Source organism: Diadema setosum, chromosome 10 (genome assembly GCF_964275005.1).
Source record: "Diadema setosum chromosome 10, eeDiaSeto1, whole genome shotgun sequence".
NCBI lineage: Eukaryota > Metazoa > Echinodermata > Echinoidea > Diadematoida > Diadematidae > Diadema > Diadema setosum.
This window is the reverse complement of record NC_092694.1, coordinates 29,717,773-29,740,358: the sequence shown is the minus strand read 5'-3', so window position 1 is coordinate 29,740,358 and position 22,586 is coordinate 29,717,773. Positions and strand designations below refer to the sequence as shown.

Genomic DNA, 22,586 nt, shown 5'->3' with positions numbered 1-22,586 from the left:
TCGCTTCAGCGGCGAAACTTTGGTGGTTGGAAGGTCGGGATCGGCGGTCAAGTTCTCAAAGGTCAGCCCCACATGGTTGACCTCGTCGATCTTGTTGTTGAAAGAGTCATACTCGCCTTGCAGTGGCTAGGAAACACACGGGCAAAAGAATCATTATATTTATTTCTTTACATAAAAAAATAGACTAATTCAACCTTAACCTCACATGTATGTTTCTTTCCACATCAAAATCATTTCCTACTGGTTTAACAAATAAATGAACAGGCATTGACATTAATGATCTCTCATCAAAAAATATGTTTATATCACTATTTACAAAGTGTACACACAACCAAATGGATACAGGTAAAATTTCTGAAATGTCTGATATTATATGCTTCTCTGATTTCTTCTTTGGCATACTACTTTGCTCCAATATCAGTTTATTGAAAAGACTGGACAGGTATAACCTGCCTACGGAATTTTTCATGATGTACTTGTATGTACTCTTTGGAGAAAGGTAAAAATGTATTACACATATACGAATTGTATACCATCCTCAGTAGTACAATGTATGTCTTTCACACATTGTATGCTAGTGTATAATCCCCTTCCTGAGATTTACAACAGTTAGGTGTGGACACAAAGTGCCAAAGAGGGCGCTATACCACACATCATCATGATACAAGTATCTTTCAAGGTAAAACTTTGATATCTGGAATTTGGTACAGCGAGACAGATAAAGAAAGAGAGAGAAATATATAATCATATATAGGAGGGAGGAGAGGGAGAGAGAGAGAGATCCCAATCTCCTCAATATTCAGCATGATGGATATCTCTCACCTGGTATTGCTCGATCTGCTGCTTGATGGCTTGGGGATCGATGGCCACCACGGGCAGGCGGTCAACCTTGTCCTCCATGCGGTCAAGCCAGTCCTGGGCAGCCTTGAGAAGACCGGTGAACTTGTCCTGGGTCTCCTGCCGCTGCTGGAGCTGGTTGTTCCTGGATTAATGAAGGATTAAAGGATTAGTGGATTACAAGCAAAGTATGCAATTTTAAATTCTTGCTAGCAGCATCATATTCGTAAAAATCCATCTCCTCTCTATCATCATCATCATAATGAAAATGAGAATTAAATCACATCACTGACCTGGTCAACATCCTCCTAGCCATTATCAACACAAACACAATTTACAAAAGTCAAAGCAGCACCATTATCACCTTTATCTTTATCATCATTATCATCATCATCATCATCATCATCAACAGTATAATTACCATCATCATTATCATTATCGTCACTATCAAAAACATCACATTATATCAGTCATCTCCATCGCCATGATTAACAACGTTGCCAACTTATTGCTACCACCACCACTACCATCATCATCATCATCATCATCACCATCATTAACAACACTACCAAAATCATCTCCATCACATCAACCATCACTATGTACATGTATGCAACATAATTAATGATGACTTCAACATCATCACCATCATTACCAATGTTAAAAATACCAGCATCACAAATATCACCATCACAGTGGACATCACCATCACTATCAACATCATCATCACAATCATACAATTTATGACCACAACTTCAATATGAAGTCACGATGACCATCATCACCATTATCACTTTTGACATCTCACTCACAATCTTGATTACCACCACTATCACCATCATCATCATCACCATTATTATAATCACCATAACAACGGATTCTTACCTCCTCTTGAGCAGTGCCTCCAGCACCTCCCAGTTCTTGGTCAGGTTGCCGACGGTGTCAGCGATGCGGGACGTGTCTGAGGTCTTCGGATCTCTGGTGATCTCCTGGCCCAGACGCTTGATGTCCTGGTAGGTGTAGCGGTGTTCGTCGATGTCCCGCTGGTACTCCTGTGTGATGCACATTGGCACAAACAAAGAAGCAAAAGACATTCTGAAACTTGCTCACTCAGACTCATCAAAGACAAAGAACAAGCTTAGTACACTGGTCTAACAGATATACAATGTAATAATGTTCTGATATACACGGTGTATACAGTGATGATAATGGGCATTTTGTTTGGGAGCATAAAAAGTTTCCTGAAATGTCAATCATTTTTTCTTGATTTTTCAAGCATGAGGATACAACAAACTCTACAATGTCAAATCATCTACAGTAATGCTTCTCAACCGCTGAGGCTGCAAAGCTCCTACAGGTAGACCACGATGTCAGAAAAAAATGAATTAAAAAAAAAATTCATATTTGATTAAACTACACTGTATGGGCCTCGAAATAGATTGCGGGAGCCAAAATGGGGCTCAGGTCAAAAATGGTTGAGAAGCACAGATCTACCAAGGACACCATCTCACCATGAGCTTGGATCCCATCTCCAGGAGGTCCATGCGGTTGAGTTCCTTGGACTCAAGCTTCTCAATGGCCGGCATGAGCCAGTCCTCAAAGTCCTCCACCTGGGCGTGCAGCTGGTTCATCTTCGTCAGCATCTTCTGGAGGTAGTCACCATGGTTACGCACGCTGGTGGCGATGCGGCCGTAGCGGCCGTTCAGGTCGTCCAGACGGGCCTGCACCTTGCTGGCCGTCTGGGCGTCGCTGCTGGCCAGCAACGTCTCCGCCCGGTCATTGAGGGCGTCCAGCGTGGGCTTATGGGTGTCGATGTCGCTTTGCACATACTGCAACGATTTGGATATTTACAAGAGGGCAAGGGATGGGTACGGAAAGAGGAAAATGAAATTAGTTTTTTCATCCTTTGTGCAAAGCACAGCTGAGCACAGTCAAACAACCTCTTGTGGATTTCTGTGAATTTTCCCAGCAGATCAAAAACTAAAAGGTTACCAGGTGTCGGAAGAATGTTTTCCTTGTGTTTTTCTTTATTTGATTTTGATGGGAATTACACCTTGTCATCATAGTTCTTCAGCATAGCATAGACACACTTTCAGTATATGGCTTGAATGATTACATGCCGTAAATCCCCACCAGTACAATCTTACTTGAACAACATCGTTCATTGTTCATTGTACACTCAGAAATAATCAAGGAGCCCTACTGCCTATTTGAAGTGTGACATTGTCCTTCTAACATTTTCCGTTTGTCCGTACGGTTTACAATTCTTTTTTCACTGAAACTTTCCTAACATTATCTGATTCTTTACCTACATATCAGAAGTAATGGAGTACAACTTTGTACTTACTTGTACTTGTATCATTTCTTGTCTGGTAGTACAGTTAAAGTTACATTTACAAAGTCTAATATGTCATATTTGTACAAAAATTGTTAGATTACATTATTGGGTGTTATATACCTTTTCATAACTTAAAATTAGTTTGAGAAACATATTGGGTACATATGTTTATGTCATTTATTTTTACACATACTGTACATGTGTATTTCGTGTATGGATACATAAATTCATTACATATCACTAAGTGCCACTAATGATCATGACATCAGACTGTTTAAGAGAATCAAACTTTGAATATAATTCAATGGTTTACACATTTATCAGGATATAAATAAGTGGTAACTTGTATGTGTTATAATGAATTGTTTTTCCAATCAAACATATCTGTCGAGGGTTAAGTTTTTTGCTACTTTATTTTAATTTTAATAAGTCTGTGCTGAGAGTACACAAACACGTCTTAGCTTCGTGCACATCATCTTCATGGATGGTTAATTTGGATAAATGAGTCTTAGATATCAAACACAATAAATAGTTCTACAAGTGTATATATCAGTGGTAACAAAGATTGAAATTAATATGGCAAGTTTGTGTCATGTCATCACCCTTTCTTAGTACTCATTTGCCTCTTAAAATTCACTATATTTTCAGTGACACAATCTTATTTGAAGATCATGTTTTACTTTCTACAAAGAGTTGAGTATACAGACTCCCATGAATTGTTCATCTTTATCTCAAACAGTTGTAGATCACTTATATTCTGGAAAACTTATGTTGTTATAAATACTTTTGATTCTTTGTGAACAAAAAATTATGTACAACCTCTTAAAAAGATTAGAAAGAAAAGATCTGGATACATAAAGTCACTGTATAACTTATCAAACTAGAAATGTCGCTTTGGCGACTGGTATGCCTCCGCCATAATGCATGATTTTCCCAATAGGTCTAGATAGTACATGTGGACAATGTGTGATTACATTTTCACAAAATTGGCAAAATATTGAAATGACAAGTTTGTCACAAATGTGTTGACTGTTCACCTTCCTTGACCTAGGTTTAATTGGATGAATAGGAGAGCATGTATCTAGGGATTTAAGGACTTTAACTCGACTTTGACCCATTCATACATTTAGGCATTGAGTAATTTTCAAGGTACAGGTGTGGAGAAAAAGTGCAATTTCTGAATTGAAGAGTAAATTGTTACCATTTTCATCTGGCCCTTGACCCTAAAATTCATAAGATAATCACTTTCGGGTAGAACATGCATAATATGTACTTAGTTTCAAGATAACTTGAGCCACTTCCGAGATATGGAGGAAAAAGTTAGTTCAGCACTTTCACTTGATCTTCGACCTTTTGACCTTTGAGGCAAAAAAAGAAGAAAAAAAAAAACTTTCCAGAGAATTTCTATTAGGTTACACGTGTATGCATACATCAAGTGTAAAAAAAAAATAACCCTGCTGGCATTGCATGATAGGAGGGAAATAGTAAAATTTTGAAGTGTTGTACTTGACCTTTGACCCCTGACCTTTGACCCCATGAACCCTACATTCTCTAGATAATCACTTCCAGTCAGTATATGTATATACTATGTTCCATGAAGATACCTTGAACAATTTTCCAAGGTATGGAGAAAAAAAAAGAAGTTTTAATATTTTCACTTGACCTTTTGACCTTTGACCTTTGACCTCATGACACAAACTTTCACCAGAGAATCTTAATTGGGTAATACATGTATACACTAATTTTCAAGAAAATATCTTCAGGCATTCAATAGATATGGTGGAAATAGTGAAATTTTATGTATTTGACCCTGACCTTTTGACCTTTGACTTCATGACCCAAACTTTCACCAGAGAATCTTAATTGGGTAATACATGTATATACTAAGTTTCAAGAAAATATCTTCAGGCATTCAATAGATATGGTGGAAATAGTGAAATTTTATGTATTTGACCTTGACCTTTTGACCTTGAGCATGTGCACCCAAAAGTTGATAGGCACAACTTCACCCCCTAATACACATACATGCCAAGTTTCATTAGGATACCTCAACAGGTTTTGATAGTTACCTTGTCCACAAAATTCATTACGGACGGACGGAAGGACGGACGGACGGAAGGACGGACGGACGGACGGACGGACGGACAACCCGAAAACATAATGCCTCCGGCACCACTTCGTGGCGGAGGCATAAAAAACTCAAATGTAACTTTAATCAAAAGAAGTTCAGTAATGGTTCTCAAAATATTTGCCAGTATATAGGAATGAATGCCTACTTGAACAGCATTTAAATCAGAAGCACAGAAGCAGAACATACAAAAATAGGATAAAATCATGAAAATATGTCACATTTGAATATAGAGCGGTATATAACATATCTTGTCATAAATACATAAAGGGAATTCAATAAATAGCATGAATAAATACTGAATGTCATTAGGACAGTGTAAGAGGCTTTCGGTTATTAATTTCCACAGAACCAGTCTGATATTGAGGTACACAATGGCTTTGAGATATGTCAACCAAAGCGCATATTTGATGCGTTTGTTGTGAAGAATATTCAATCATCTGCACACAATACACATGTACGTGTAGAATACAACATGTAGAATACAACATGTAGAATACAACGTTGTCTCTATCGTTGGTAAGTGACTGCCAAAATGATTGTGTACCTCTTCAGACCTTGAAATTATTGCATGGTAATTCAGAGAGTAATAACAGTCTTCTGGCAAAGATAATCACAGAGTTGTGTATACAAGTACAATTGTACGTTATTAAGGAGTTAGTTTCCAAGTCCCAGACAAGCTCACCCAATAGTAGGAGGTATTTTGCATGGTTTCCCATGTTCTGCAGCCCTGTGATTCACCAAGGGTATGGGGGATGAAAGGAAGCAAGCAAAAAATGATAAAAAAGGAATGCACACAAAGTTCTTTGTAGGAGAAAGCAATACCGAAATTACCCTCTAGCTTTCAAGGATCCTGCGGGGAGGGAAAAATGCATTTTAAAGGTACAATGTACAATGCATGTACAGATGTACACACAAATACAAGCACACAAACACACAAAATAAAGGATGGGAGCAGAAGATACATGTAAAGTACAGTCTAGCTATGAGAGTAAAACTACAGCATGCAAACCAAAGGAGCAAAAATTCAGTGTTCAGCAAAGAAAAAGGGTGTTGGATCCCGCTTGTTGCACAGATGTAAACAGAATATACAGCAATCAGAGAAACATGATATAGACAATTAAAGGCAGAGATGCCAACCTCTTCAAATGAAAAAAAAAAAGGATGCACGAGTGAATAACAAGTAAATTGAAGACAAACATCCCATCTTTTTGTTCAACATGAGAAAAATGCACATATAAAATATGAAAAGTCAAATTTGTTAAAAAAAAAAAAAAAGTTAATTATCCTGCACTTGATCTGGGATTTATTCCAAAATACATTAAAATGCAAGTGGGCTTCCAAAAGAAGATACATTGTAAGACCCCCCCCCCCCCCGAAAAAAAAAATACACCAGCATCCTTGAAAGATTTGGTGATGACTGTACTAAAGAACTGATCTATGAAGGGTCAAACTCTGAAAACTGCAAATTCTACACTTGTAGTAGTAGTGAGATGAAGACAGTTATGTCACTCGCGTATCAAAAGAGGGTTGAGAAAGCTTTACTCCCAGCTCTGTGAAAGAGAGCTTTAATCTCAAAAAGTGACAAGAGGGGGAAGAGAACTGCAAATCTGCTTCTATTAAGTGCATCTAGCAATGTGGTGTTTCAAAAACTCAAAAAAAAAAAAAAAAAGAAGAAAATGTATAAGACAAATTAAAAGGAACATACCGCGATCAACAATTTATGCCAAGATATGTTGGTAGGGATCTTTGCACAAAATTGATAGCCATTTTTTGTTTAGCCATTGAGAGCATAAAAAAGGGGGAATAAAAGGCATATTTTATTTCATATTTGCTCTATAATGTACATGTACAATGTACATGTACATACATGTACATCTGTACATACAGCTGTAACAAATTCTCTGTTTGACAGTTTTCATTATTTACTTTATACTCCAGATACTAACACTCATGGTGACAAATACCTGCACAGAGTTTCTTGTAATTAGGAGTGGGTGGAGGGGAAATTTTGTCAACTATTGCACGACATCTATGCCCACTCCTTTTCCCTGCCAATACAGTGTATAACACATACAATTTGTACAATTTGACCAACAATATGAGTGAATTTCCTAAATTATTTTCTAATAAATCAATAAATAATATTTTAGTTCCATGCACGGGAAAACAAGCAAAATGAAATAATATGCAGCACCATAGAGAAGCAGACAGCAAGTATTTGCAGTGTGGAATGGAAACTCAATGGGAGCTACAAAGGGAGACTCCAACTACTGTTGATGAAGAAGGCACACCAAAGCTGAATGCGATACTATGGGGTTCTACAGCAAACACCATTTCCCACTACTCATAGAAACTATCTACAGAAAGATGAAATAAAGATTTTGTTTTCTATCGTATATCCAGCCATGAACCGCGAAAGATCTCCACTACCACACACCACCTTTACACAATGTACACCAGGACCGGTTTCGTAAACACTTTTGCACCGATTACAATTTGACAAAGCTTGCAGGTGTCATAGCAACTGGCAGCAGGTGCTACTAATAGAGCACAGTTGATTGGCTATGGCCAGGCTGTTGTCATGGCAACTGCTAATCATCATAGTTTGCGATGGTTGCAAGGTGTTTTATGAAACAAAGCCCAAAAGTACTGAATACGGATAACTTCCAGGAATATAAAAAGCATGCTGTACATATGATTCAGACATACGATGTATATTTCACCCATCATGTGTAAACACTTCCCTTAATTTTCAAAGGAGAGCAAAAAGGCAGTGACCATTAAGACTAATATTGAAAACTGTTCCTGAATGATAATATCTTCTGTTTTTACTTCTCAATAGAATACTTGAAAGAAAAAATGAAATGAATATGCTTCCATTGTAAAAATATATTCCTATCCCGCATTCTTCCACCCAGTGTCTGAGAGGTATCATAATTCCCCTTGGTTTTGATACATTTTGCATATGAATCCTGCATGCAATTTTGTTATGGAAGCAAAAAGAGAAACAGGTTGGACTACTTTCCACTGCTTCTTCCTTAAAGGACAAGTTCACCTTCATATACATTAGGATTGAAAGAATGCAGCAATATTAGTAGAACACATCAGTAAAAGTTTGAGGAAAATCCGACAATTCGTTCAAAAGTTATGAATATCCTAAGTATCTGCGCAGTCACTGCTGGATGAAAAGACTACTTCAGTGTATGATGTCACATGCGTACAACGATATAAGGAAAATAAAAAGAGAATTTCACAAAACTTGACTTTTTGAATAAAGTGCACATACATTTCTTCGACTTGCTACTGACGTATGTTAAAGGGTAATATTATTCCCCCTGCCTTCTGAAAGAGAGAAGTCGAGTGTTCTTTTGTTATGCGAGAAAAATGGAAATATGTTGAATTTCATTTATTCTTTCTTTATATCGTTGTACTCATGTGACATCACAAGCTTACTTAGTCTTTCATCCAGCTGTGACTGAGCAGAAACTTCAAAAATTCATAACTTTTGAATGGATTGTCCGATTTTCCTCAAACTCTCACTGATGTGTTCTACTAATATTGCTGCATTCACTCAACCCACATGTCTATGAAGGTGAACTTGTCCTTTAACCCACCACACTTCTTGTACAGCTTGATTTTGAATGTGTATATGTGCAAACTTGTATTTCCCATATATTTCATACATGATGGATTCGATTCTTTGCATGCAACGTGTTAAAGAAGAACAGAGGAGATGACACACTGGACTACTCTCACCATTCTTCTAACCCGTCGAGTACAGAAATACTGTATCTACTCCCGCAAGATGTAAAGCATTATGCATGGCTCATTTGGGTACCCAGAGCAATAGGTAAAGAAGCGCAGGGATAAAGCTGGTAGGGAAGACAGACCGGTAGATGTGGGGTAATGGAGCCGACGCCCATCCTTCTACTTTTTCATAAAATACTTGGCAGAAATAAACAGACGAAGATGGTGCCACTGTAAATATTTCTATATTTTATTTGTCAATTCACTACCCAAGATGGGTTCTACCGGTCTCTTCCCCCTCCAGATGCAGAAGGAATGGGGGAGATGGAGCTGACGCCCTTACCTTGTGGTCCTGGATGAGCTCCAGCAGTGCCTCCTTGCGGATGATGATGGGGGCGTTGACCACGCGGTTGGTGTTCTTCTCCGCCTGCTCCAGCCAGCGCAGGAGGTTGTCGATGCTGTCCTGGACGCTGTGTGACTGTGTGAGGGCGCTCTGCAGCTGGTTGCTGCGCTCGGCCAGCTGTGCCTCCATGAAGCTGTACTTGTCAGAAACATCACCTGCGTGGGGTTTGACGAAAAATTATGAAATAATGAGTGCACCTTATCAGCAACTGCACAATGTATGCACTCTCACAAACAGTACATGTACACGTGAACCTGGAATCTCCTTCTTAAATTACAGTACAAATGTACACATACATGTACATCTGCTGCATCCTTCAATCTTAATTCTATTACTACATGAAAAGTATAAAGCAAAGCAGAATGCACTTTAACCGTTTCTTCAAATGAATTCCTACAAGGGTAATGTATGTGTATATCACATTTAACTTTCTCTCCCAAAGCATACTGATCATAATCAACTGGTCAAGCGAACATTATGGTTGAATTGGTTTTCAAGTGTATGAACATACACAGAATATATAAGAATCATGACCTAACGGCAACAACAAGTGGAATGAGTTTCGAGGAATGCTCCTCAAACATGTAGCAAACACTCAACAGTAAAACATCTGAATTATTTACAAAGTGAAGAGATCCACGACATTCCTAAAGTAAATACCAACGTTTTTTGTCCTCGCGAGAGTAATGTCGCGCCAAGTGGCGAATACTCACGGACAGTACGCAGGACATCATCCTTGACCGCGTCCTGAGTGTTTGCGAGGTCCTTGCCGTAGTCCTTCAGTTTCTCCACATCCTTGGTGTGGAGCACGATCTGGTCATGGAGATCCTGTACGATGATGGAAAATAGAAGACAATCAGTCATTATAAGAGATATGATAGTCTCGACGACATTGTATGATAGCATTACATCCTACCATGCAAAGAAGACAGATGCCTCTAATATACTGTACACACTTCTGAAAGGAAGTAACAACAAAGGGCAGACATATATTGTATAAAATCAGTTCCTTTTTTTGATAGGTTATGCATGAAATTTCTACAAGAACAAGAACAGCAACAACAACAACAACAAATACTATAAAGTAAAACAAAACCAAACATGACATGCCCTTACCTTGAGTTTCTCCATCTGCGCCCGGATGTTCTCAGGCTCTGTGGCGATGGGCTCCCGCATCACGTCGGAGAGCTCGGCGTGGGCATCGCGGATCCAGGGCAGGACGACTCCGCAAGACCCCTCCCACTTCTGTTGCTTGGCAACCAGCTCCTTCAGCGAGCGGTAGTGATCGCGGCTCTGGGAGCGCAGCTTGGTGTAGCGCTCATAGAGGTCCGCCAGCTCGTCCCGGATGACGTTGGAGTCCGGCGTCTCGGCAAAGGTGCGGTTGAACTGGGCGGGGAGAGCCTTGGCGCGGTAATCTTGGAGCATCTGCTTGAAAGCCTGCAGGTGGGGAGAGTAATGGTTTACACGTTAATAAATATGTTTGAATATACATAATTTGTCACAGAAAAATTACAGTGTAATAAACATTTTTACAGTTGGGACATACATTCAAGTATGAAACAATGATATTGCGCACTGATAAAAACAATAATAGTTGAAATGATTATACTATTAATAATGGTGATACTGAAAGCAAAATGAAATTATTTCCTTTGATCTACAATCTACCCTGTACACTTGACACGTAAAGTGTTGAACTGGCACATGATACACCCATCTGGCAATTTCATAATGCTTGTATGTGTTCATCATCTGTACATTCCCAAACTACTGAAGAAGTGGATATTTTCGCTCTACTAATTTTTTTGCGCTCAGCCGGTTAGGAAGAGTTTGGCATGTTTTTCATCCCAAGGAATCAAGACATTAACTACTGGAACATTATGGCAAGCAAAAATTTTTTTGTGCTTTTATTTTAGTGCTAGCTTCTGGTTGCGCGAAATGTGAACAAATTTCAACACTTTTACGGTATGCCAGTCAACATACACAGATATGGGGATCTGAAGAATAGCTAGGGTTAACTGTGAATGATTTTTAAAATGAGCCCCTCTGCCATACCTTGGCGTTGTCCACCAGTTTGTGTCCAGCGCGGTTGATGAACTTCAGGTCTCCCTTGTGATCGCTGATCTCCTCCATGAGGTCCTTCTCCTCCTCGATCTGCTGCCGGACAGCCTGGAGGTCACGCCGGCCCGCCTCGTCGCGCACCAGCTTCTCGTGGGTTTTCTCGGCGCCCGTCAGCCAGTCGTCAAACTCCTCGAACTCCTCTCGGTACTTCTCCAGGTCGTCCGCGGCCGCGGCCAGCTTGTCACGGCGGGTCAGCGACTGGCCATTGGCGGCGTCGAAGCGGCGCTTGAGGTCGTCTCGGTCCTGTTGGAGAGTCTTGGCATCCTGGGCAGGTAGTCGGCCCTCAAATTCGCGCAGCAGCATGGTGACGTCGTTGACGGCCTGGCTAACCTGGGGCTCGTGGTCGGCAATATCCTCGTGCAAAGACTGTGAGACAGATAGGAGAATTGGCACCAAGAGCTTATCAGAAAATCAACCATAATGCTTAAAGTCTATAGCAAATCATCAATGTAGAAATTGAACTACATGTACAATGTCTTCACACTGAAATACACTCACTGCGATTGAGCTCAAAACACACACCCATGTACACACACAAAATGCAATTTTTAAATCTTTGCAAGGCCCATCTCATTAATATTAGCATTTCAACAACCATGTATTACAGCACGGTCTTGACCAAACACATGTACAAAGTGTATGGTACATACAAGGTATAGGTTCTGCTATTATTTCTGCATGTTCACCATTGTGGGGTTAACACTTGTTTACATGTACTACAGATACTTGTTCTCAGAGAATGAGAGAATATGTACATTTGCCATTATGCAATACTTGAGCTGTAATCAACTTACAACCTATCAAAGTTTTCAGATCCCTTAACTCTGTCTATCTGCAGACATACAAAATGTACATGTATCCAACAACACACAGCTACGATGTGCTGACAAAAAGAATGAAGGGATGCTCGGAACGGGGACTCACATTGTGTCGCTGGAGTTGAGTGCTGAGCGGTTTGACCTGCTCGCTGATTGGCTGCTGGACTCCAAGTTTCTGCTCTGTCTTCGACATCCAGTCCAGGAGGTCACTCAGCTCGGCCTGCGTTTCACCAAGACGACGGCTCATCACAGACTAGAGAAAGACAGACAGAAGTAATACACAAGTAGTGAACACATGTCCACCACCAGTGATAATCATCATCTACACGTATATGTATAATGCTACATGTACATGTACAACTGTTCATGTATCTCTTTGAATTTAGACGTCCTTCAAATCAACAATTTCATCATCTTCATCATCATTGCTGACAGATGACTTGGAACCACACTTTGACCCTCCTCCTCCTCCTCCTCCCACCACAAGTTTTTGCTATTATCTACCTCAACTCTGCTGAAGACATACTTAACCCTCTGTGTTCTTTGAGTGTTGATTGGCACAGAGAACTCCTTTGTAGCATTACATGCATATGCATAGGTTAAAGTCCCTTGTCTCCCAGGTATAACGATGTACTATTCCTCTCATAACTTCAAGTTCATCCATTCTCCTCCTCCTCCACTTACCATTCCTCTTCCTCCTCCTTCCCTTCCCTCCCTCCTTGTCCCTTTACCCCTCCTCTTCCTCTTCTCACCCCTCGTCATCCTCTTTCCCTTACCCCCTCTTCCCCCTCCTCTTCCTCCCATTACCCCTACTCCTCCTCCTCCACTCCATCCATCCATCTCACTTTCTGCTCCTTCTGCCCCAAGGTATAATAATACCATCCCTCTCATTACTTCATGTTAACCCATCCTCCTCCTCATCCCCTTACCCCTCATCTTACCTCCCCCTTCTTCCCCCCCCCCCATTACCCCCTCCTCCCCATCCTCTTCCTCCAATTACCCCTCCTCCTCCCCATCCATCCATCTCACCTTCTGCTCCTTCTCCGTCTTGACCCGGCTGATGGTCTGCTCCAGGTCCTGCTTCTTCTGCTTGATGTTGGAGGCCAGGTCGTCATAGCGATTCTTCAGGTCGGTGTGCTTGGTCTGCAGGTTCTGGTGCTGCTCTGGCCTCAGCTTCTTGCCCTTGTCCTTGATGAGCTGGTCAGCTCCCATGGCGGCGTGGGCCACCGGGGCCTGGCACTGGACGATGTCCTCCTCCACAGCCTGTTACCATGGCAACATGAGAGTTCAATCCAAGGGTAATGATAACATCAAATACTGTACTTGAATCCTCAATTTTTAGATTGTGCATGACGATGATGCTCATTATTCAAAGAGAAAGAGAAATGCTTTTGGTCACAAGCAACTTCTTTCAAAAATTACCATCCTGGGCTACTAGTCAATTTCTAGCTCTTCATCAGTAAACCCAATGTCCAACTAATTCCCACAGATGTGATGGCATGAGAGTGATTGGACTGACTTTCTGACCTTTTTTGCTAATTCCTTCAGTGCAAAGTACAGTATACCCACAGGGTACAAAGTATCACAGTTAAGTGCATATCATGCACCATTTATTTTGGGCAAATGCAATCCACAAATACATTGTAATCTAGAATGGAGTCAAAGAGTCAAGGTTTGCATCTTTAAAGAGCTACTGAAAAGGTGTGAGCATCTCACCTGAATCTTGTCAAACTCCACCATCAGATTCTCCAGGTCGTCCTCGCCGGCAAAGTCCAGCTGTGGGGCGCTCTGGGCCAGCTGGACTTCAGTGACCTGGACCCAGTCCAGTAGGTCATCCACCGGCTTGCTGCGCTCTGTCAGCGCCAGGGCGGTGTCCAGCTCGTCGTCGCGCTCGTCGATCTTGATGTCCAGGGCCTGGTAGCGTCGGTTGACGTCGCCCAGCTGCCGCTGGATTTCTGACTCCTCTGCAGAGATTTGAAGCCATGGAAAGCAAAGCCAACTCTCACTAATACATTAATACAAAGTTTGACTTTATCTTTTTATCCCATTCAATTTTCTATCATTATAACAGCTGTGACAACATCCTTATTCAGTTGTAGAGCTAGAATTTCAGTTGTAATTTGATCTTTATTACAGAAGCAAAAGGTACAAGTTACTGCACTTGTTCTAAATGCAATTAATATTTGAGTGAAAATCGTATCCAAGAGTCAAAATGGTTGTCGTACCTTCCATGAGACCACTGATATCAGCCTCCTCAAACGGTCGGCGGAGTCTGGACGCTGCGCTCTGCGGCTTGGGCGTCGAGGTCAGGATCTGCGCTGACCGACGGTGCGCCCTTGTGGGTGCACTTTGGACGTCGTGCAGCATGGTGTCCAGGCGCGTGCCTTGCTCGTTGAGTTCATCAACGTTGGGTCGGTATTCGTTGACCTCCTTTCTCAGAGGCTAAATACAGACAAATCCAAACCAAATAGTAAATAATTTCCTCATTATCTCTCATTGGATTAGAGCAAGAGTAACATTAACAAGTTGACTATAACATTTCACTGAAATTGAATGGTGTTCTGATAAGACTGGCACACATCTGGCCGACTGTAGAAGTATGTTGATACTACATTTGTAGAGTACTGTAATTTTGATTTTGAGCTGTAGGGTCCGATCCAGTGTAAGAGGAATCTGTTGAGAACATTTTCAGACCGTCTTTGAGTAAGGTAACTTTACACCAGAGTCTAGACCAGTTGAACAAAAGGCAGATAAAAAAAAGCCAGAAGCATTTAACTTGTGTGCTTTGCACATATTACGTGTACATGTATTTCTTACCTTGAGTTCATCATACTGTGATTTGATCTCAACAAGCTCCTTGGCAACGGGCTTGAAGGAGTTGAACCGCCGCTCCACCGAGATCAGCCAGGAGCTGACATCCTTGAGGCTGTTGTTGTAAGCCTGCTGCGCTGCTCGCCGCTCCTCCAGTTGGCGAGATCTGCGAGGATACAAAGAAATAGATAGAAAAAGATAAGAATCATATCATTTACTATATCATCATCATCATCATCAATGCCACTTCCATCATCATTGCAGTCATCACCGACATCATTATCATAAGTGATTATTATCAGAGCTACAAGTACCTTCCTCATCATCGGGATCTTCCGTATCACATCATCACCAACACCATCATCATCACCATCTTCATTAATGTTGTTGCCTTTGTCATCCACACTACATGGTATTATCACCTGAATGCCAGAAGATCCTGGAGGTCTTGCCAGTTGTCGTCCAGGTTCTGGAGGATGAGGTTGAGGGCCGCTGGGTCACTGACCCGACGCTCCTTGAGCAGCTCGTCTGCAAGCTGGTGGATCTCGGTGTACTGGGGCTTGTTCCTGTCTGTCTGGGTCTGGGTGTTCTGGTCGGGGGAAAAGGAACAGAAACAATTTAAATGCTTCATCCTACAGACATGTAGGTGTAAATTGTCTACATGGGGTCTCATGTACCATTATCATAGTGATGGAGATTCAGTTCAAGCTTATAATTGTTTGGTGCTGGTTTCACCCCCTACCCCAACTAATCAGAATGTTTATAGAATATACAAATTGTAGGTCACTTCTATGAACACTCCCTTCTAAATTTGATGCAGTTTCCCTTTAAAATGCAATGTGATATAGAACAACAAGCAATACTTTGTACGGCACATCAAAGAAATGAATGACTGTACGTTACTCTCTGCAGTCAAACTCAGTGCAAACTGGATATTTCATTAATGAAAGCAAGGTGCAATAGCCTTGAAGAGAGACTATCATTATCATTATCTCAAGAAGTAAATATGAGTATAGATATTCAAACTGAATGACAGAGCCACTCAAAGCAATGATCAACATCATTATCATCATTATCAATATCATCATCATCACCATCATCGTCATCGTCATTGTCGTCATCGTCATCGTCATCATCACATCATCACTATCTTCATTCTCATCATCACCACTACCACCATTTTCCAGCAGCTAACCTGAAGGACTGTAGCCAGTTCTGTCAGGTCCTTGCGGCCAAAGTCTGGAGCCTTGAGGAGGTCCAGGGTGGGTATAAGCCAGTCCTCCAGCGTGTCCACATCTTCGTGGACACGCCCGAGGCGGTCCGAGAGGCGCTGCAGGAAGTCGGCGCTGGCCCGGGCGGGGCCGGCCAACTGGTCGTAGCGGCTGTTGAGGGAGGCAAGCTTGGACTGGAGGGCTCGGGCCATGGCGGGGTCGTTGGTGGTCGACATCAGCTTGTCGGCCGACTTGTTGATGGCGTCAACGCTGGGCTTTCGGTTCTCGATGTCGGTGAGGAGTTTCTGTTGGAGAAGCAGGAACAGATATGGAACCAAACATTTAATTGATCTGTTTCTTTGGCTTCACTCACTCCATCCACAACAATTTCTCTTTGAGAGATGTTAATGTTTATTCAAAATGTTTCCATCAACTGCACTGCTCATTATCTGCATCAAAGTAATGTTCCCAATTGCACACACACAAGTAGGGTATGCATCATGGGTTTAGTTTCATTCAGGATCTGAAGATAAATTAGTATTCCATTAGAGGGCTGATAAACCTACCCTGTACTGCTGGATGAGATCAGCCAGCAGTTCTTTCCTGAGGGAGATTGGTGTCCTCTGCTCCAGCCTGTTCAGCGTAGCCTCCGTGTCCTCCAGCCAGCGGAGAAGGGAGTCCAGTCCGTCCTGGATGCTCTGAGACTCGGTCAGTGCGGTCTGGAGCAGGTTGTTGCGGTCGGTCAGCATGGCCTCCAGCTGGCCATAGCGGTCGCCCATCTCGCGGGTCTGGCGCTGGACGTCCGGCTTCACCTCCTCGTGTGCTTCCACCAGCTCGCGGCCGGCCTCGCGGGCAGCATCAAGGTCCTTACCGTGAAGGACGACTTCATCATTGATGGCCTACACCACAAGCCGAACACAAGCACGAATACACAGAAATAGGCATGAGCATAATGCATTGGTCACCGGTGACACATTTGTAGGCACCGATTCCGTCAAAGTATGGACAAAGTGGAATTTGCTGAGGGTAGACACCTCTTGGAAATGCAACACTAATCTCACATGGATTGGTGTATTCATCAGAGGAGGTGCGTTCACATCTATCACTGACTCATAATATTTTTTCAAAGGCACAGTTCATACTGTTGTAGCCATCTTTATTTTGTACAGACTTGACTGCCCAATAGCTTGATTGCACAATACACACTGAAGCCTGGAGATATAAGTTTAGATTTGATTAGGCTTCATACACAGACAGAAAGAACTAACTTTAGGGGGGAGTGTTGGTAAATTAGAAGGAAACCACAACTCTACACTGTACAAGTAAATGAATGTTTCGTACTGTGCATCATGCACAGCAATACCATGTACAGGTACACTGAACATAGTGACTGGAAAGTGTTGCTTTATCTTAAAGCAAGCTGAAACTTTCTTGAGCTTCATATGGGAATTCAAGAAATTAAAGCGAGATTGAGAAACATGCACATCTTTCTTGAGGATACCTTGAGCTGGTCAATCTGTCTCTGGACGGCGCTCGGCTCTGTGGCGACGGGTTCCTGCACCAGGCTGCTGAGGGTGGCATAGGTCTGGTCAAGCCACGGCAGGGTGGGGTTGACTGCCTGGCCGTACCGCCGCTGCTTCTCCACCACCTCGCCGAGGCGGTTGCGGTGGTCCAGGCAGCGCGACTTGAGCCTCTCGTAGCGCGTGTTGATGCTGGCCAACTTGTCCCGCGTGGCGTGCGATTCGGGTGCCTCGCTGAACGTCTGGCCGAACTGTCGTGGCAAGGCGGTGGATCGGTAGTTGCTCAGGTCTTCTTTGTACAACTGCAAGTAAAGAGAGACAGAAATATGACAGTGGTGTCAATAATATGTGAATCTTTTCAATAAACACTGCTTTGTGGCCTGTTCTCCCTTTAACATACGACCATGTAGTGGCAGCAAATTAGTCCAATAATTGAATGACTTTACACATAATACGAACGAAGTATCGCAATCAATTACACACAATGCAGACTTACATGCTTTCAATTGGTAAATACACTAAATACTGTATATGCATATTCCTTTATAGAAATTTTGTTGGTAATCATCTCTAACGAGATGGCATGAATCAAACTGAGCTACGAAAGTAGCTGTGTTTTCTTTTCATGCACAGAATTGATACCTTGGCATTGTCGATGAAAGCCTGTCCGGTCATGTTGATGAATTTCACGTCAGCGCGGTGCGTCACGACGTCGTCTGCCAGCGCCTTCTGCTCCTCGTACTGCTTCTCGAGGGCTCCCGTGTCGGTCTCGATGCGTCGGCTGGACTTCTCCAGCCGCTGTTCGGTGTCGCGGAGCCACTCCTCCATGTCGGCCATCTCCGGCTCCAGCCTGTGCAGGTCGTCCAGCGCGAGACGCAGCTTGTCGGAGCGCGTCGTCGACTGCACGTTGGCGTTCTCGTAGCGCGACTTGAGGTCGTCCATGGTGGTCTTGAGGGAGGTGCGCTCGTCGTCCGATAGGCGGTCGCCCTTCTGCTTCAGGAGCTGGTTGCCCTCCTGTACCGTCTCAAGGACAGGACCCTGGTGGGCTACAATGTCCTCATGTAGGACCTTTGGCACAAAAATGGATCATGGATTTACAATTGTATATCCTCTTGCTTCTTTTAAATGTGATGACTGTACATTGTATGTGAAGACACAATCATCATCTTCACTGATATCATCAATTGAAAAGCAGAATGGCATAACTTCAACACTACAGTATGTGTGGAGATGAAATACTGCTATCCGTTAAAACATGATTTTCCTTACATACAATGGTACATGATGCACTGTACAATATCAACACTCATTGTACTGTATTTACGATGTACATTGAACAAAGATTCAGTATTCTCCTACAAGACATTCTGACAAAGTACATAAGAATGCTCGTCAAACAGAAACTCTCAGTCCAACTCACCTTGTGCTTGTTGTTCTGGTCGGTCAGTGGCCTGATCTGCTCCTGGATGGGCTGCTCAGAGCCCAGCTGGTGCTCGGCATTGGTCAGCCAGTCGGTCAGTGTCCTCAGTTGCTCTTTGGTCTCGGCATACTGTTCGCGCAGCTTGACCTTTGTGGGAAAATAGTGTGTGATGTAACAATATGTTCTCAATAAGCTGCAGCCAGATACATGTATTTACTGAACAATGCTACCGTAGCTCAACAAGCATCCATGCATGCACTGTTAACTCATCTTTGCCTTGATACTTCTAATACATGGTACAATAAATACACTGTACCTATCTTTTTTTGAATAATTTTTTCGGTTGTTGTGTTTTTCAATAAATATTACTATAAACCGATCTGAAATGATAACTTGCCCATATGTATTCTTTTCAAAGGCCTCCCTCAAAGTCAAGCTTTTACTCAAAATGGCAGTCTTCTGCATTTCTTTGTTATAATTCAATTTGATTAGAATTTGCTCAAACTTTCATTGTCCTGTTCCTCTATAAATTTCTTGCCTCTAATAACCTATTCACACACACTTTAATATTTTCAGGTGGACCTGCCCTTTAATAGACAAAAAGGAGGCTTGAACACATTAGGACTGACATCACACGGACACACGTCATATGCATCCATACACAGTACTCATGCAGAGATGTGGGAATACGCACCCTCTCCTCCTCTTCGACGCGCATGCGGTTCAGCGTGCTCTCCGTGGTGCGGTAGACGTCCTCCGACTTGCGGGTCAGGAGGTCATACTGCTTGCGCAGGTCGGCCAGGCGGTCCTGGAGTTCGCTGACCTTCTCCGGCGACAGCTTGGCCCGCTTGTCCCTCAGGAACTGGTCGGTGGAGTGAATGGCATCCAAGATGGCCGCCTTGTTGTTGTCAATGTCGCCATGGAGATGCTGAAAAACAACAACACACACATATTTAGGAAAAGACACTCAGTTTTTTGGTCTGCAGAGCATCAACTTGTATTTATTTGTGAATAAATGAGGGAAATTCTGCCTCTGAACTCCTTAGCAAATTTTCTGGCATTTAGATAATTCAATTTTAACCATGAAAAAGACACAGGGATAAGATATGAATTGTGCCATAATGAACATTTAATATTGTTCTGTACAACAGAGAATAATTAATCTGGTATCTCAGCCCTAAACAAAATAGTTAGTATGTAAACAACTATATGCTTTAAAGTTGACAGACAGACATTAACTGTAATGTAAGGAAACGTCTGTAATCTTTCGTAAGGAGACAGAATGGATAGGTATTCACCACTGGATGCAGTAATGGTCAATACAGAGATGAAATAATATTTAATGAGTGACATTATTCTCTTTAGGCTGAGGAAATAAAAATCATGTGTAACTTAACTTTGAAATTCTTCTCACAGATATAACATATATATATATATATATTTTTCTATTCTGCATCTGCTGTAGGACTTTGAAAAGTTTTTCCTCGATCATCAAACATATTTCAAATGAATGAAAGTATACAAGACTGGTAGTATATTGTATTTGGGTTAGAGTGCATTCTGTACATTCATTTTTTATCTGTGATCAAGTTAAGTCATTAGAATCATGTCTCTATTACAAGACAAGAGTTATGTATAAGTTAATTACATTTACATTACATTTCATTGAATTGGGGGATTAATGACAATATAATTGATTACATATACTGCAAACAGTACAACTGCAGTTTAGATTGTTTAAATTGTGTTACTGTACATACAATTTGTACCACTTCTTTTTTTTTTTTTTTTACTTGCAGTTCGCAACTGTATCTACAACATGTACATGTACATTTGTACCCTGGTACATGTATTTTGTCAAAATTCAAAAGTTTTTTCCAGGACATGTCAAAACCAACAGGAACACATATCTTTATCCGGAGTTCTTCAAAACCTCCCTTATCAGACTTCAAACAAACTCTACTTAGTTTATTTAGTTTATTTATTAGTTTATCTAGTTTTGTGAAGGTACATGTATATCCTGTACTTCTTGTCATGCATAAACCAGTAGAATACACACTACAGTGTATATACAATAGTTCGTACTTTGAGTTAATCATGTTAGAAAAGAAATTTCTCTTTAAAATGAGACCAATTACATGTAGGGTACAAAAGTGTTCATGGTACCTACAAGATGTTGTCAGAATATCTAGCACACACATTTTTTTTTTTTTGAAGTTAAGAAACAGTAGGCTGATGCTTCCTGCCACAAGGACACTGTGGCAATGGTTTACTGGCTGCAACAATGACCTTCTTGCGGGAAGAATTTGAACACCTGTATACATGAACTATTCATGTTATTCTGTAGTATTGCAGTTAGTGTGCAAACATTAAAAGTGATATCAGTGTGCTCATAATGATAAATATAATCCTGGTGTGATAAAATATCTTTTTGCTGTCTCACCTTGGTTTCTTCATACACTGACATATAGTACGAAGCTGAATGCTGGTACGAAAACTACATTTGTGGTCAAAAGAGACAACAGGTGCAGGAGGGATGGGAGCCAGAATAATGTCTCACAAGTACAGTGCATTGCATAAAGGAAGCATACCCCCTTGTATTACCTAGAGTATGGGACCACTCTCTAGGGATATATCAGTACTGGGCCCCGTTGCTAGAAACTTTGCGTTTAAACGCAACTTGCAACTGATTGTCACTGGCCAATCAAAATCATTGTTGCATGCATGTCTTCTTAATAGGGCAGACCCTGAGCCAATCAGAATGGTTGTTTCAAAATCAGCAATTATTTGCAATTGATTGCAACTTTCTTGCAACGGGGCCCTGTACATGTATTTGCCCCATATTTTGCAAGCATGTCAAACATTTTGTAAATCATTTGATTGAATTTGTGATTGAGAACCAAAGTAATACACTGTACAATGAGATAATATGCTTATCACCCCCTGTCAAAAAGTAAAATCCTCACAAACAATGTATCCATCAATGAAATGATATTTGATTATTCTGTGCTACAGGAGGTAACACTTTTGCATGACATAATTTTTGCCATGGTCAGTCTCCGCGCAAACTTTACGAAAAAGAGAAAGAAAAATGGTGCCATTCCAATATCTACGGCACATACAGAATTTTGAAGTACAGTGTAGTACAGAATTTCCATGATGGCAACTTCCATGCTGAACATTATAACTCAGTCCTACATCTGCAAAATGGGTCTTTGAGGTTACGCAA

At 41.5% G+C, this 22,586-nt stretch overlaps 1 protein-coding gene across 1 annotated transcript in view; it reads right to left on the bottom strand.

The window, feature by feature from the left end:
- LOC140233928 (uncharacterized) overlaps positions 1-22,586 on the bottom strand; it is a 219,178-nt gene that overhangs the window by 96,294 nt on the left and 100,298 nt on the right. The window contains 20 exon segments of the mRNA XM_072314017.1: positions 1-126; positions 823-982; positions 1,723-1,889; positions 2,349-2,666; positions 9,397-9,611; positions 10,170-10,284; positions 10,573-10,893; positions 11,512-11,943; positions 12,502-12,648; positions 13,425-13,658; positions 14,112-14,359; positions 14,621-14,837; positions 15,213-15,372; positions 15,629-15,795; positions 16,402-16,722; positions 16,984-17,316; positions 17,919-18,239; positions 18,580-19,005; positions 19,358-19,504; positions 20,052-20,285. The exon segment at positions 1-126 is cut by the window's left edge and continues 5 nt beyond it. Coding sequence (XP_072170118.1) covers positions 1-126; positions 823-982; positions 1,723-1,889; positions 2,349-2,666; positions 9,397-9,611; positions 10,170-10,284; positions 10,573-10,893; positions 11,512-11,943; positions 12,502-12,648; positions 13,425-13,658; positions 14,112-14,359; positions 14,621-14,837; positions 15,213-15,372; positions 15,629-15,795; positions 16,402-16,722; positions 16,984-17,316; positions 17,919-18,239; positions 18,580-19,005; positions 19,358-19,504; positions 20,052-20,285 — 4,809 coding nt within the window.